General features: G+C 41.8%; 1 protein-coding gene across 3 annotated transcripts in view; it reads right to left on the bottom strand.

The window, feature by feature from the left end:
* LOC126297774 (KICSTOR complex protein SZT2-like) overlaps positions 1 to 14,557 on the bottom strand; it is a 710,838-nt gene that overhangs the window by 538,972 nt on the left and 157,309 nt on the right. For all 3 annotated transcript variants that reach the window (XM_049988949.1, XM_049988951.1, XM_049988950.1), the window contains exons 16-17: positions 13,175 to 13,405; positions 2,057 to 2,135 (exon numbers count right to left, since the gene is read on the bottom strand). In XM_049988949.1, the coding sequence (XP_049844906.1) occupies positions 2,057 to 2,135; positions 13,175 to 13,405 (310 nt within the window). The remainder of the gene's footprint in view (positions 1 to 2,056; positions 2,136 to 13,174; positions 13,406 to 14,557) is intronic.

Here is a 14,557-nt window from a genome sequence, read left to right as displayed (position 1 = left end):
ACACTAGATCGCGTGTTATTAATGTCACTTACACATCCCAAAACGTATTTTGCACATTTCCACTTGTATTTATAGAATGTGCTTATTGTATTTAGAAAATGTGCTTATTGTATATATGAGAGTGGTGATAACTATCTGAAAATTTGCAACAATTCAATCACTGTTAATAAGCTATATTAATGCTAAGAAATTCTTATTTTAAAATATATTATAATCCATCCTACTTACACAAAAACTGTTTATTTCAATTTTTAAGCACAAGATATGTGACAAAATCGGTATCAGACATCTATACATTTTTTTGCAGTTTTATGCATTAGCACAAGTATATGCACCTATAACTTCACAGATAATGTAGAGATTGAAAAATGGTATTATGAGATAAAATAAATTATTCAGTAGGTTAAGGGAGAGAAAAATTTAATTCTGATGGGACATTGGAATTCAACAGTAGAAAACGAAGAGCACAAGAGCGCACAGTTATATCAAAACTACCACTTGGTGTAAGAACCACGGAAGAAGGTTGTATGCAAGAAAGAGATCTGGTGACACTAGAAGGTTTGACAGATTACATTATGGTAAGATACAGATTTCAAAACCAGATTTTAAATTGCCAAACATTTTCATGAGGTGCTGTGGACTCTGATCATAATTTATTAGTTATCAAATGCAGATTAAAGGTGAAGAAACCTGGATAAAATGAAACAATCAGAGGTTGCCAAGTGTTACAAAGACATCATTAGTCACTGACTGACTGAAACAGGTAAAAAAAATAACAGAATCAGAATTGGTGGCTTTAAGAAGTGAAGGCAGTAGAAGAACAACTAGGCAAAAAGACAATGCTCATCAGGAATCCTTGAAAAATATTTTACATATTAAATTTAATAGATGAGAGGCGAAAATGTAAAAACGCAGTAACTGAAACAGGCAAAAGAGTATACAGAAATATAAAAAAATAAGGCTGACAGAAGTGTGAAAACTGCTAAGTAGGGATGGCTAGAAGAGAAATGCAAAGTTATAGAAACATGAATGATTGTAAGAAAGATATATACTAAATATAGTACAATTTCAGAAGTATTCGGAGAAAATAAAAGCCCTTCTGTGTACATCAGGAGATAAGTTGACAAGCTAGTAATAAGCATAGAAATGAAAGCCAACATGCGGAAGGAATATACAGAGTGGAAAACAACAATCTGACAAGGAGGTCAGAGCAAGTTATGGGACACCAAATCGAGCAAAATTTTCCAAATAAACGTATGTCGAAAGTGCACCACTGTGAAGCTACAGCCATAGAATGACAGCCAATCAGTGTCTAGCATGCAGAAGCTTGTTTGGTAAATGAACATATTTTTTATGTATATAGACTGAAGCAGCAGTACAGCAGTACAGTTTTGTCCACCTAAGCTGCTACTGCGTTATGCTGTGCTGTTGTCGTGCTCCACTGCATTTCTTGCTGTGTGCTGTGTCACACTTGAGATACTGTGAACAGGTAATCAAACAACCAGCTATACAACATTCACTATGCTTATGGGTCAGCAGAAGAAAATTCAAAGTTCTTGTTTCCTGATCAGTTATTCCCAATAAAATTAAGTACAGTAGCTGTTCTATAACATTTTATAGGAACCCTTTTTGATATAATTTCTAACACGTACATTTCTCCAGTAGTACTTTAAGTGTCTTTGATTTAACAGAAAACTTATTGCTCCTCACAGGTTTTGCAAAGTTTACACACTCAGCATATTAAGTACGGTGAGATGGATAAGCAGGCAACAAATCCAAGAATACAACACATTTTAAGATACAATTCAGGAGACAAAGCACACAGGCAACACAGTACATGAAAGACCAAACAGCAAAAGAAGTGTAAGTAAGGGAGAAAGAATTTCTTGTGTTGCATACAGTCTTTCATACAAAATGTGTAGAAAGAGTTGACGAGAATTGCAGTAAATTATAATGCTGTTTTTAAGAGTACAAAGCACTTATATATCACTTATATGTTGAAGTAAATTTGCGAACTTTTAAACAATTTCTCATGGTATTAATCTATTGTTCTCACCTTCATCTCAACCTCAAGAACCATATTAATAATCCCAGCAGATGAATGAGCAAAAGTGAAGCCTTCCTGAAGCCTCATTCTGCAACACAGTAACAAACGTGTCATGAACTAAAGGTTAAATTACTTTACTTATGTGAATAAAGGAATGCTAGTACAGTACAAAATAAACACAAATAAGCTTAAAGAAACCTAAAGTTTTGATTGTGAGGTCTAGTGAATCTTGGCACTCAAAAATTAAACATGTTAATGAATTGGTGTATTTCTCCCTATCATTTACTAACAGACAACCTTACAAAAATTGAAACTGCTGAAGTTACAAATATAGGCAAAACTGCTATTACAGTTTTATTGTAAGAAGTTGATTCAACTAATTATTGTGGGTAATTTACAAAGAGTAGCAGCAAGTATTACAAAAAGTATGGGAGGACACAATTATAAAAGCTGAAGACAACTTGGCTTGATGTGTTATTTATACATCACAGATCAGTGCGGCAAGCTAATCAACATGACATGTAACCTTAAACTGTGCACAGGATGAGAAAAATTGTCTCTGTGCAGGAATCAGTCCATCATCCAAATGGAATTGCTACAAAAACACAATACATGCAGCTACAGGGGCTGGACAAAAAAATATGGAAACACAGAGAGAAATTTATGATTGAATATAAAATTCAGGTGACTGTCAAGCCTGCAGGTTGCATTGTTATATTTAACCAAGAATGGCACCTGCACAATGCATGACAATTATTATTTACGGTCAGCACAGTGTTCTGTGTAGTTGTAAGTGCATTATGTTGAAGGTAAGTGAATGTAGCAAAATGTTGGTGCGCTTTATGGTGGGTACTTCCATAACTGAGGGAACCAAAGAGATCTGTGTTTCAAGAGGGACCATATCGAAGAGTTACTAAGTCACAATGTTTATGGTTTGTTGGTTTGATATGGACTGAGATACTGATGTAGCCATCCTCGAGGTGGAGGTCAACATTGGAAGGTTGAGGAGGACCAAGTGAAGCAAATTGGGGGGGAGGGGGGGGGGGAGGGGGGGGAGGGGGGGGGGAGGTTCTGAAGGAATGTTTATAGGATGCCCTCACCATCAGTCTAGATCACAAAGATGTCATCAGTGAATCCGAACCACGCAACATTCGCTAAGTCACAATGTATATGAAGTTTTGTGGTGAGTGATCATGACAGACTGTCTCTGATGAGGACTGTGATAAACAATAAGAGGACAACAGCAGAAAAAGTCACTGCAGAACTGAATTTCACACTTTTGAACCTTGTCAGCACCACAGCAACATGAAGGGAACTCCATAAGCAGGGAATTGTGGAGAGAGCTGAAATTCCAAAACAGCTTTAGTGATGCAAATCCCCATAATAGAAAAACGTGGTGCTGAAGCCATTACACTTGGACTATGGTGCAATGGATGAAAGTCACTTTGTTGGATGAGTCATGTTGCACTCTGTTTACAACTTCTGGCTGATTTTACATCCCTAGAGTGAAACACAGTGCAGGTTCAGTGATGATTTGGGAAGCAATATCATGGTATTCCCTGGTCCCCATGGTTACTTTGCAAGGTTGCATTGCTGCCATGGATTTTGGCTGGTTAGGTCCATCTCATGTTACAATGTTTGTTCACCAATGGTGATGCTGTGTTAGAAGACCACAGGGCCCCAGTTCACACAGCTTGCATTGTCCAGGACTGGTTCTGTGAGCACGAGGATGAATTGCTGCATCTCTCCTGGCCACCACAGTCTCCAGATTATTGAGTCTTTGTGGTCTATGTTGGACAGAAGGGTGCATGATTGCTATCTACCTCCATGCCACTATTTTGTAGGACGAATGGTATAAGACTCTCTTGAAAACCATACAGGGCCTGTATTTGTCCATTCAGAGATGACTGGAAGGTGTTTTGAATGTAAATGTGTCTCCTGCACTGTATTAGGCAAGGTAAAGCATTGTGTTTTTGATGTTTCCATATTTTCGTCCACTCCTTGTATAATGGTTATTTTAAGGCTTGAAGCTCGACTAACAAACTTAAAATTTAAAAGTTTATCATTCAATTATCTTAATTGGTAGTAATGATGATCTAATGCAAACAAACCCACAGGAAATGGGGATCCTTCACAAAGTGATGCTAGATAGGACAAACCAAAAAGTAAAAACAAATCCTTATGGGCATTGGGGGTTAACAACTCATATCTTTGTCAGAGATGCTTTATAGTACTTCTTTTCTGAAAGATGGAATTTGAATATTTGCTAAGTCACTGCAGTCATTCTCTGCATTAGTTAGCAGAATTCCTTTTTGCTTCACTTGCTCAACTACTACAGGAATTGTAGTGGACTTTGTGAATGCCTGACAAACAGGATTTACTTTAATGTGTAGTGGTGACAGTCAAGTTTGGTGGAGGTGATTGGGGACTACACAATTAGTTTTTCTCAATGTAAAAATGAAGATAGATGCTTATGAAAACTCTGTACACAACAGTATGCTACTCACACTCTGCAACACTTCGAAATTGACTCTTTGTTGTTGTTGCTATCCTTTTCAGTCCAAATACTAGTTGCTGCAACTGTCCAATCTGATCTTCCATTTCTATGTAATTACTGCAATACTTGATCTCCTTCTGTAACTTTTACTCCTCACATTTCCTTCCAGTACCACACTATTTTCTTATGTCTAAGGATGAGTCCTATCATCTGATCCCTCCTTTTAGTCACATTGTGCCATAAATTTATCCCTCCCCAACCCTCCTGATTCAGTACCACATCACTAGTTATCCTATTTACCCATTTAATTTTGATGTAGGACCATGCTTGAAAACTTATATTCTCTTCCCATTTGTACTGTTTGTCAGCCAAGTTTCATTTATATATAAGGTTACACTTCAGATTAAGGCTTTCAGAAATCAGTTTCTGACACTTAAATTTCTAATACATGGTTCATTTGCAGAAATGCTTTTCTTGCTGTTGACAGTCTGCATTTTATGTCCACTCATATTCAAATACTATCAATTAGTTTGGTGCCCAAATAGCAAAACTGATCTAATTCGATTTAATTCCATTACCCTTGTTTTACTTTTGTTGATGTTCTTCTTATAGCCTCTTTTCAAGACACTACCTGTTCCACTCTACTGCACTTCCAAGTCCTTTTACAGTGTCATCAGCAAACATCACAGATTTTATTCCTTCTCTCTGAACTTCCAATGCTTTCTCAAATTGCTTGTGGTTTCCTTTACTGTTTGCTCTATGTAATGATTGGATAACATGTGGGATATGCTGCAACTCTGTCTCACCCCCTTCTCAACTACTGTCTTCTTTTCATGTCCTTTGACTCTGGTTTCTGTACAGCTTGTAGTTAATATTTCCCTGCTCGTATTTTATTCCCACTACCTTCAGAATTTCGACGTGTATTCCTGTCAAAATCGCAAAAGGCTTACTCCAAACTGAAAAATGCTATAAATTTGTTTGTCTTCCTTCAGTCTATCTTTTAAAATCGGTTGTTGCCTCATAAATTTCTTTATTTCTCCAGTAACCGAACTGTTCTTTCCCAGATACACTTCTACAGGTTTTCCCATTCTTCTGTGAATAATTTGTGCTAATATTTTGCAACCATAATTTCTTAAACAATTTGATAACATTCACATCTGTTAATTCCTGTCTTCTTTGGAATTCCAATTATTACATATTTCTTGATGTCCGATCACATTACGCCTTGGCATAATAGTTTTATCAAGACAGGTTCTCCCAAGGATCCCAATGATCCTGAGGGAATGTCTTCAATGCTAGATGTTTTATTTCAACTTGGGATTTTCAGTTGTCCATCAAACTATACTTGTAGTATCTAATCTCATCTTCATGTAAGTCCACTTCCCTTTGCATAGCATTATCTTCACGTGTTTTTTAACAGCCCTTCTCTTTACTCATTCAAAGTTTCACCCTTCTAATCTTCGCTTACTATTGGCTTCCCATCTGAGCATTTGATATCATACAGTTGCTTCTCTCTTCTCCACAGATTTCTTTCATTCTCCTATATGTGACACCTATTTGTCACAGAGCCATGCATGCTTTCATAATTAATAACAGATATTTTTTCAAGAGCTGATCACGACTAGTTTATATGCAAGGAATATTTTTGTTATAAAGGAAGGAGTAGGGTAACAACCCACCATGCAATTTAGCCGTTGAGTTGGCTATGGTCACAGAAACAAGACTGAGAATGTTGCAGAGCTTTTGGAGAAATCCTCCTTCTGAACTGCTAGAGTACAAATACACACACATATAAATGTGCATGGCTACATCGTTCTTGCACTGCAGCTCAACGGGGATGAGGGCTGCTGTGGTGGGTGGAGTGGATGAGGGGCTGTTTCGGGTGGAGTGGACGAAGGGAGTAAGGAAGACAGGGGCTGGAAAGAGGTTTGGACAGGGATGGGTAATGTCTGTAAGGGAGAGGCATCAAGCTCATTAGACCTTATCTTTTTACCTACATGATCCTCTGCTGCCAGTACTACTTCATTTCTTTAAGCTCCGTACTTATGTTATATCATATTCCTTTCACATTTCAGTCAATAGTTGCCTAATGCTCCCTTTGAAACTCTCAAAAACTGCCCCTAGACCATGGGGTACACTGCTATACATTTTAGCTTTTGGCCAAAAGGCCTACTTCTAAAGTAGAAAACACACACATATTCATACAATAAGAACTCATACACCCATGATCACTGCCCCTAGCCACTGTGGACGGACTGAGACATAACTGCGCCCCATTTGAGCAGCAATCTGGCACTGGGGGTAAGGAGGCAGTGTTGGGAGGGGAGCTGGGAATAGCAGGGTGGGGTTTGGAAGGTGTAATGGTGCTTGGGTGTGTGTGTGCAGGGACATAGTGGGAACAGGTTAGAGCAGCTAGGTGCAGTCAGGAGGTTTGGAGGGGAAGGGGAAGGGGGAGTGGGAGGGGGAGGGGGAGGGGGAGTGGAGGGGAGGGAGAGGGGGGGAGGGGGGAGGGGGGGAGGGGGAGGGGGTGTTGAGGGAGATGTATAGAAGTATAAAAAGGGAAAAGAAATAGTGAGTGTATTGGTGGAATAGAAGGCTGTGTTTTGCTGGGGTGGGTGCAGGAAAGGGGATATGTAAGTGCAGGACAGGGACTAGTGACAATTGAGGCCACAGAGGGTTAGTAGAACGTTGAATATATTGCAAGGAGAGTTCCCACCTGTGGAATTAAGAAAAGCTGGTTTGGTACAAAGGATCCTGGTGCCCCAGGCTCTGAAGCAGTCATTCAAGTGAAGCACAGTGTGTTGGACAGGATGTTCAGCAACTGGGTGGTCCAGCTATCTCTGGGCCACAGTTTGTCATGCGTACAGACAGCTTGTTGATTGTCATGCCCACACCAAAAGCAGCATCGTGGTTGCACTTAGTTTTTAAATAACATTATTGCTTTCAGAGTGAGCCCTGCCTTTGATGGGATAGGTGATTCCTGTGACCTGAATGGAGTATGGAGTGGTGGGAGGATGTAAGGGACAGGTCTTGCATCTGTTTCTACTGCAGGGATACTAGCCATGAGGCAAGAGGTTTGGAGCAGGAATGGAGTAGGGATGGACGAGGATGCTATATAGTTTTGGTGGGTGGCAGAATACCACTGTGGGAGGGATGGGAAAGATAATGGGTAGGATATTCCTCATTTCAGGGCATGACGAGAGGTTGTCAAAACTCTAGTGGAGTATGTGATTCAATTGCTCCAATCGTGGATGGTACTAAGTCACGAGGGGAGTTCTCAGTTGTGGCCTGATGGTGGATATGTGGAGGTGGAATGTGACTGGGAGATCTGTTTCTATACAAGGTTGGATGGATAATTTCGTCTGTGAAGGCCTTGGTGAGACTGTGGGTGTATTTGGAGAGGCATTGTTCTGACTGCAGATGCGACGAGCATGGGTGCCTAGGATGTATGAAATGGTCTTCTTGGTATGGAATGTGTGGCAGTTGTCGAAATGGAGGTATTGCTGGTGATTGGTAGGTAATTGCATTCTTTTACTCAGTGTCTGTCATTTTTTCTCTACTTTCATGTGTTTTATCTTTCACCTTCCAAACCACACACACTCGGACTTCTGAGCCACACTGTATCAACAATCTCGTCCTTGCACAACACACAGCTATGTGACCATACAGATTCTTGGTGTTGCATCTCATGTCCCACATTCTTCCTGCCAATATTTTTTCTAGACCTTCCAACTGATCACACTTCCTCTCTCACTAGCACATACACTCCTGGAAATGGAAAAAAGAACACAATGACACCGGTGTGTCAGACCCACCATACTTGCTCCGGACACTGCGAGAGGGCTGTACAAGCAATGATCACACGCACGGCACAGCGGACACACCAGGAACAGCGGTGTTGGCCGTCGAATGGCGCTAGCTGCGCAGCATTTGTGCACCGCCGCCGTCAGTGTCAGCCAGTTTGCCGTGGCATACGGAGTTCCATCGCAGTCTTTAACACTGGTAGCATGCCACGACAGCGTGGACGTGAACCGTATGTGCAGTTTAAGGACTTTGAGCGAGGGCGTATAGTGGGCATGCGGGAGGCCGGGTGGACGTACCGCCGAATTGCTCAACACGTGGGGCGTGAGGTCTCCACAATACATCGATGTTGTAGCCAGTGGTCGGCAGAAGGTGCACGTGCCCGTCAACCTCGGACCGGACCGCAGCGACGCACGGATGCACGCCACGACCGTTGGATCCTACGCAGTGCCGTAGGGGACCGCACCGCCACTTCCCAGCAAATTAGGGACACTGTTGCTCCTGGGGTATTGGTGAGGACCATTCGCAACCGTCTCCATGAAGCTGGGCTACGGTCCCGCACACCGTTAGGCCGTCTTCCGCTCACGCCCCAACATCGTGCAGCCCGCCTCCAGTGGTGTCGCGACAGGCGTGAATGGAGGGACGAATGGAGACGTGTCGTCTTCAGCGATGAGAGTCGCTTCTGCCTTGGTGCCAATGATGGTCATATGCGTGTTTGGCGCCGTGCAGGTGAGCGCCACAATCAGGACTGCATACGACCGAGGCACACAGGGCCAACACCCGGCATCATGGTGTGGGGAACGATCTCCTACACTGGCCGTAAACCTCTGGTGATCGTCGAGGGGACACTGAATAGTGCACGGTACATCCAAACCGTCATCGAACCCATCGTTCTACCATTCCTAGACCGGCAAGGGAACTTGCTGTTCCAACAGGACAATGCACGTCCGCATGTATCCCGTGCCACCCAACGTGCTCTAGAAGGTGTAAGTCAACTACCTTGGCCAGCAAGATCTCCGGATCTGTCCCCCAGTGAACATGTTTGGGACTGGATGAAGCGTCGTCTCACGCGGTCTGCACGTCCAGCACGAACGCTGGTCCAACTGAGGCGCCAGGTGGAAATGGCATGGCAAGCCGTTCCACAGGACTACATCCAGCATCTCTACGATCGTCTCCATGGGAGAATAGCAGCCTGCATTGCTGCGAAAGGTGGATATACACTGTACTAGTGCCGACATTGTGCATGCTCTGTTGCCTGTGTCTATGTGCCTGTGGTTCTGTCAGTGTGATCATGTGATGTATCTGACCCCAGGAAAGTGTCAATAAAGTTTCCCCTTCCTGGGACAATGAATTCACGATGTTCTTATTTCAATTTCCAGGAGTGTATTTTCATGTGTATTTTCCTTACTTTTCTGTGCCACACAAACGTTTTTAACCTTGTCCTTACCAACATCCCCTACCCCCTTTCTCTCCTCTTCTTCCAACACCCTTATATTAACCTCAGCAAATCCATTTACACCTGCTGTCTCCCCTCTTCAGACACATCCAGCCATTGATCTGCATCTCACCACTATCATCTTTTTATTTATTTTTCTCTTTGCAATCATTGTGTTTTTACATTTTTTATTTCACTTTTGCCTTTCACCATTGGTCGTACTCCCTCAGGTTTCACCTTTCCCCCCATATTTCATCTGTTCTGTCCTTTTTGAGAGTTTTTGACAGATAATTTTACATACATTTATGAGTTTTTCCTCCACATATTTTTAAGCATTTCTTATCCTCAACTATGCATTCTTGCTCCTTTCATCTGCACCAATACAGAACAGTTCCCTTACCCGAACCAGTACCCAATCCCACATACTGTTCCTGTGTTGTGTACCTAGCTCATGGAACCCCCAAAATGGCCTGACCATCAAATTGTCAATTTCTGGTTACAACCCCTCCTTCCACAATAACCTTCACCTGTTCAAATTCTGTCAGTCCTGACCTCACCAACCAAGCCGTCAAAATCATGTAAACCAATCCCAAATCTCCTGGCACTACCTCCTACCCATCCGTAAAATTCTCCTGCTCTGCAATACCAAATTCCTGCATCTCATCTCTCACGCTGAAACTCTTGCCCTTGAGGAACTAATGCAGCACACACTCATTGCCACCTCAAGAAACTCTCCAACCCGTTCACTTCCCACTCCCACCTTGGACTACCTCTACAGGAGCCTCCAAACCTCCCCTGCATTTCCTCTTGGCACAATAAATCCTGCCTCACAGGCCTATTACATTTACCACACCTTGAGAAACTCCCTCCCACCACCACACAGACGACTGTAACAGACCACAAATACATCCATGAATGTATCCTCAAAAAGCCTTAGTCCCACAGAAGTATCAGTCCTTTCCAAAGGCCTTACATTTTTCCCCAATCCCAAATTCAAACATGCTGGACATGTTACTAAAGACATCTCTTTCTCCTGGTCCCTACAGTTAAGACAATTTTTCCCCGCAAGGCTACTGATCAGACTCAACCAAAAACCAACACTGAACCTTGTGTGACTGAGTTCAAGCATCCATCCAACAGTGATCCACCCTGGTAACATTCCAGAATTTCTTAACCTCAAATCTTGTCTCACCATCATTCCCCAAATCTCTCAATTTGTAAACCAATATTACATCCACAGAAGGAACCACAATCCACCACCTAAAAATTGATCCCAACCTTCTAATCCTACTAGCCGACAAATGCTTCACCACTGTGGTTTTCAACTACAGGGGTCACATGGTGGAGGGATTCTGTTAACTGTCATATTCATGAACTTACAGACCCAGCCACAGTGACACCATTCCTGAAATCCAGCAGTATCTCCAGTCCTTCCTCAAATGCTTAGGCCTCATCATAGAACCTCTCCATTGAGTCTCTCTCTCTCTCTCTCTCTCTCTCTCTCTCTCTCTCTCTCTCTCTCTCTCTCCCCCCCCTTATCCCTACCACTCCCCACACAGCTACCTTCCATATGCTACCTAGAGCCCATAAACCCAACTCAACCACCTAGGATGCCACATTGTAGCCAGTTACTGTGCCCCCACAGAGAGTATATCTAGTCTTGTAGACGAACACCTTCAGCATATTACTAGTAGCCTACCCTCCTACATAGCACATGATGCGGTCATTGTTGATGGCACCTCCCTGTATATTAACATCCCCAATAGCCACGGTCTTGCCACTTCTGAACACTACCTTTCTCAATGCCAACTGACTCTAATCCTACACTTTCCCTTGTGGTCACTATTACCAACTATATCCTCACCCACAATAATTTCTCCTTTGAAAGCATCACCTACAAACACATCTATCATACAGCAATGGTCACCCACATACCACTACCACCCTATGCTAACCTATAGGCCATCTAGAGGAATCCTTCCTACCACCCCCCCCCCCCCCCCCAAACACTAGCCTACTGAGGTCATCACATCTGCAGTGACAGCTCTCCAAATATACCAAGCATCACACTACTGAGGCCTTCACAGACAGGATCCTGAATTTACTCATCCTACCTTGTACACAGAAACAAATCTCCCATTCCTTGTCTCTCCGGTCACCTGCCACATCCCACATACCCACTGTCAAACCACAAATGAGCAGTCCCCTCATGACTCAGTACCACCCAGGACTGGAGCAACTGAATTACGTACTCCACTAGGGTTTCAATTACCTCTCATCATGCCCTGAAATTAGGAATATTCTGCCACTATCCTTCCCACACCTCCCACAGTGGTAATCCGCCACCCACCAAGCCTACGCAATATTCTTGTCCATCCCTACTTTATCCCTGCTCTCAACCCCTTGGCTCATGGCTAATATCCCTTCATTAAACGTAGATGCAAGACCTGGCCCATACATCCTCCCACCACCACACTATGTATTGTATTGAACCACGGACCTAGAAATGATGGAGAGACTTCGTCCTGCCATAGCCCACAGTGGTCCACAACCCCACAACAGACCACAGCAGTCCACCCAACCCACCACCACCCCACACTGAACCCAGGGTTATTGTGCGGTTAGGCTCCCAGTGGACCCCACCCCCTCCCTCCCTCCCCTCATATCAGACGAGTTTAACCCCAAATGTTTGCGTGGTAGAGTAATTATGGTGTACGCGTACATTGCCAGCTTGCAGCTCAAATGAGGCGCAGTTACAACGGTCGCCAGGGACGGTGGTCATGGGTGTGAGTGTCTGTGTGTTTCCTTCTTCAGAAGAAGACCTTTTGGCTGAAAGCTAAAATGTATAGCTGTGTTTTCATTGTGCTTGACTGCAACTCAATGTCTCCACTACAAGGTAGGTAGCCATCTACCCATTTCATGTTGTTCATGTTGTTGAAATAGTACAAAAAGATGGGCATACACACTATTAATTACAACGATGGTCTTTCTGGAAGAAACAGCAATACATGTCCAATGACTTTTGGTCACAGCATGTATATTGAAAAGAAACATAACTTTCATTGGCGCATACAAAGAAAGGAGTGTTTTTATCATAATAAACAAGGGCAACAGTGAAAAGTGTTTTGTTTTATGATCAGGAACTAAATTTGGAAAATATATCCTACGGTATTTGTAATCACCATACAATTTAGTAGTCTACATTCATCACTTACTGTTTGAATCCCATTACACAAGCTTTATTTATCTCATAGAAACTCTCACTTTAAAATGTCAGCTACACTAGACAAGAAAACTTAAATATTGTGTTTACACAATGGATTAATATTTCAGGAAACGTTACACATCAGAGCATTAATAATGTTAAACACAGTATCCAACTTTCAGCACTTACTTTGTTATAGTCGAAAGAATTCTTGCAATAGCTGGTATCCCAATAGATGAATTAGGTCCAGATTGTGTTGACCAGAGCCAGCGGCGGTGATGTAAGTATCTAGATAAAGTTGTAAGGAGTCCTCCTGCATTAGCACCTGCCATGTTGTAGAGTAATTGCTTTCCAGAAGTTGCAGGTTGTGTTCCATCAGGGAAAACAACAGTGCTGAAATCTGGTGGAACACGTTCATACCTGGAACAAACAAACTACATTAGAATCTTAATTACTTATATATGACATAGTTATTCAATTATTTAAAAATGGATACTTTAATTGTTACATCACATCTTTTATCTGCTATATACCCAGAGGTGTAATGTATACATCTACCCTCCCTCCACTGCAACAACAAGCAAAGTAGGAATGAAGACAGAGCACACTAATGGACCTGTGACACTCCAATACGGTTTTCTTTCTTTCTCTTTCTCTGTGATTTATGTTATTGGCTGCCAATACCAATTATTTGAGCAAATATGGATCATGGTAATGGAGATTGGAGATGCTTAAGACTGCTTGAATGCTGTTAGTTAAAGGTTACTCCACTAGATGATACCTTTCACGAATCAAGATGATGTGCTCTCCACTAATTTTAACATTTTGTTTCACGAGTGCATTTCATGTGTTTAAGTGACAGTTGAATAGAGCACTTTCTGTACTGTTTTCCTTGTGTTTGCTACAAGGTAACCTATTGCAATGGCAAGAAGATCTTGTTTTGAAATGTAGCAAGATGGAACAGCTCCACTTGCTATACTACCGCTCTTAACACAAATAGTATTTTTTTCCTTGTCTGCTGAAATGAAAAAACATACATCTTTGTCTGAAAATTGAACAGTTCAAGAGATATCCTTATATTAAATTGTCATACTCTTCTGAAGATTAGAATGTTCAAATGTTAAAATATAATTATTTCAAAAATACCAGTGTTACTGTTCTGTAACCCTGATTTTCCTGTTTCCATCCAACCCTTAAGTCGCACAATGTGGCGTTGAATGCAATATGTACTTGCCCTCGGCGGTCGAACTTCCCTGAATGGAGGACTCCCAGCCCACAATGCCGTATGTTCATTTCCATTTTTCCTGTTTCCAAATATCCACACTTTTACTAGTATAACATATTACAATTATAAAATCTGAATTTCCACAAATTTCTTGGCAGACTTAACAAAATGCCTATGATAAAAGAACATACTCAAATTTCCACTTGTGAAAGCAGAATCTGCTATTTGTTATATTTTAAGAATATTTAATGAAATTTTATTTAAAGTAAGGTAGTTTCTTAATGTATATATGTATGAACTATCATTTCTGTATTTCATATTTTTACAGAAAATGTAATAACTTCGTA

Source organism: Schistocerca gregaria, chromosome X, assembly GCF_023897955.1.
Source record: "Schistocerca gregaria isolate iqSchGreg1 chromosome X, iqSchGreg1.2, whole genome shotgun sequence".
Lineage (NCBI taxonomy): Eukaryota > Metazoa > Arthropoda > Insecta > Orthoptera > Acrididae > Schistocerca > Schistocerca gregaria.
The sequence above is the reverse complement of the archived record's forward strand: the minus strand, read 5'-3'. Positions and strand labels throughout refer to the sequence as shown.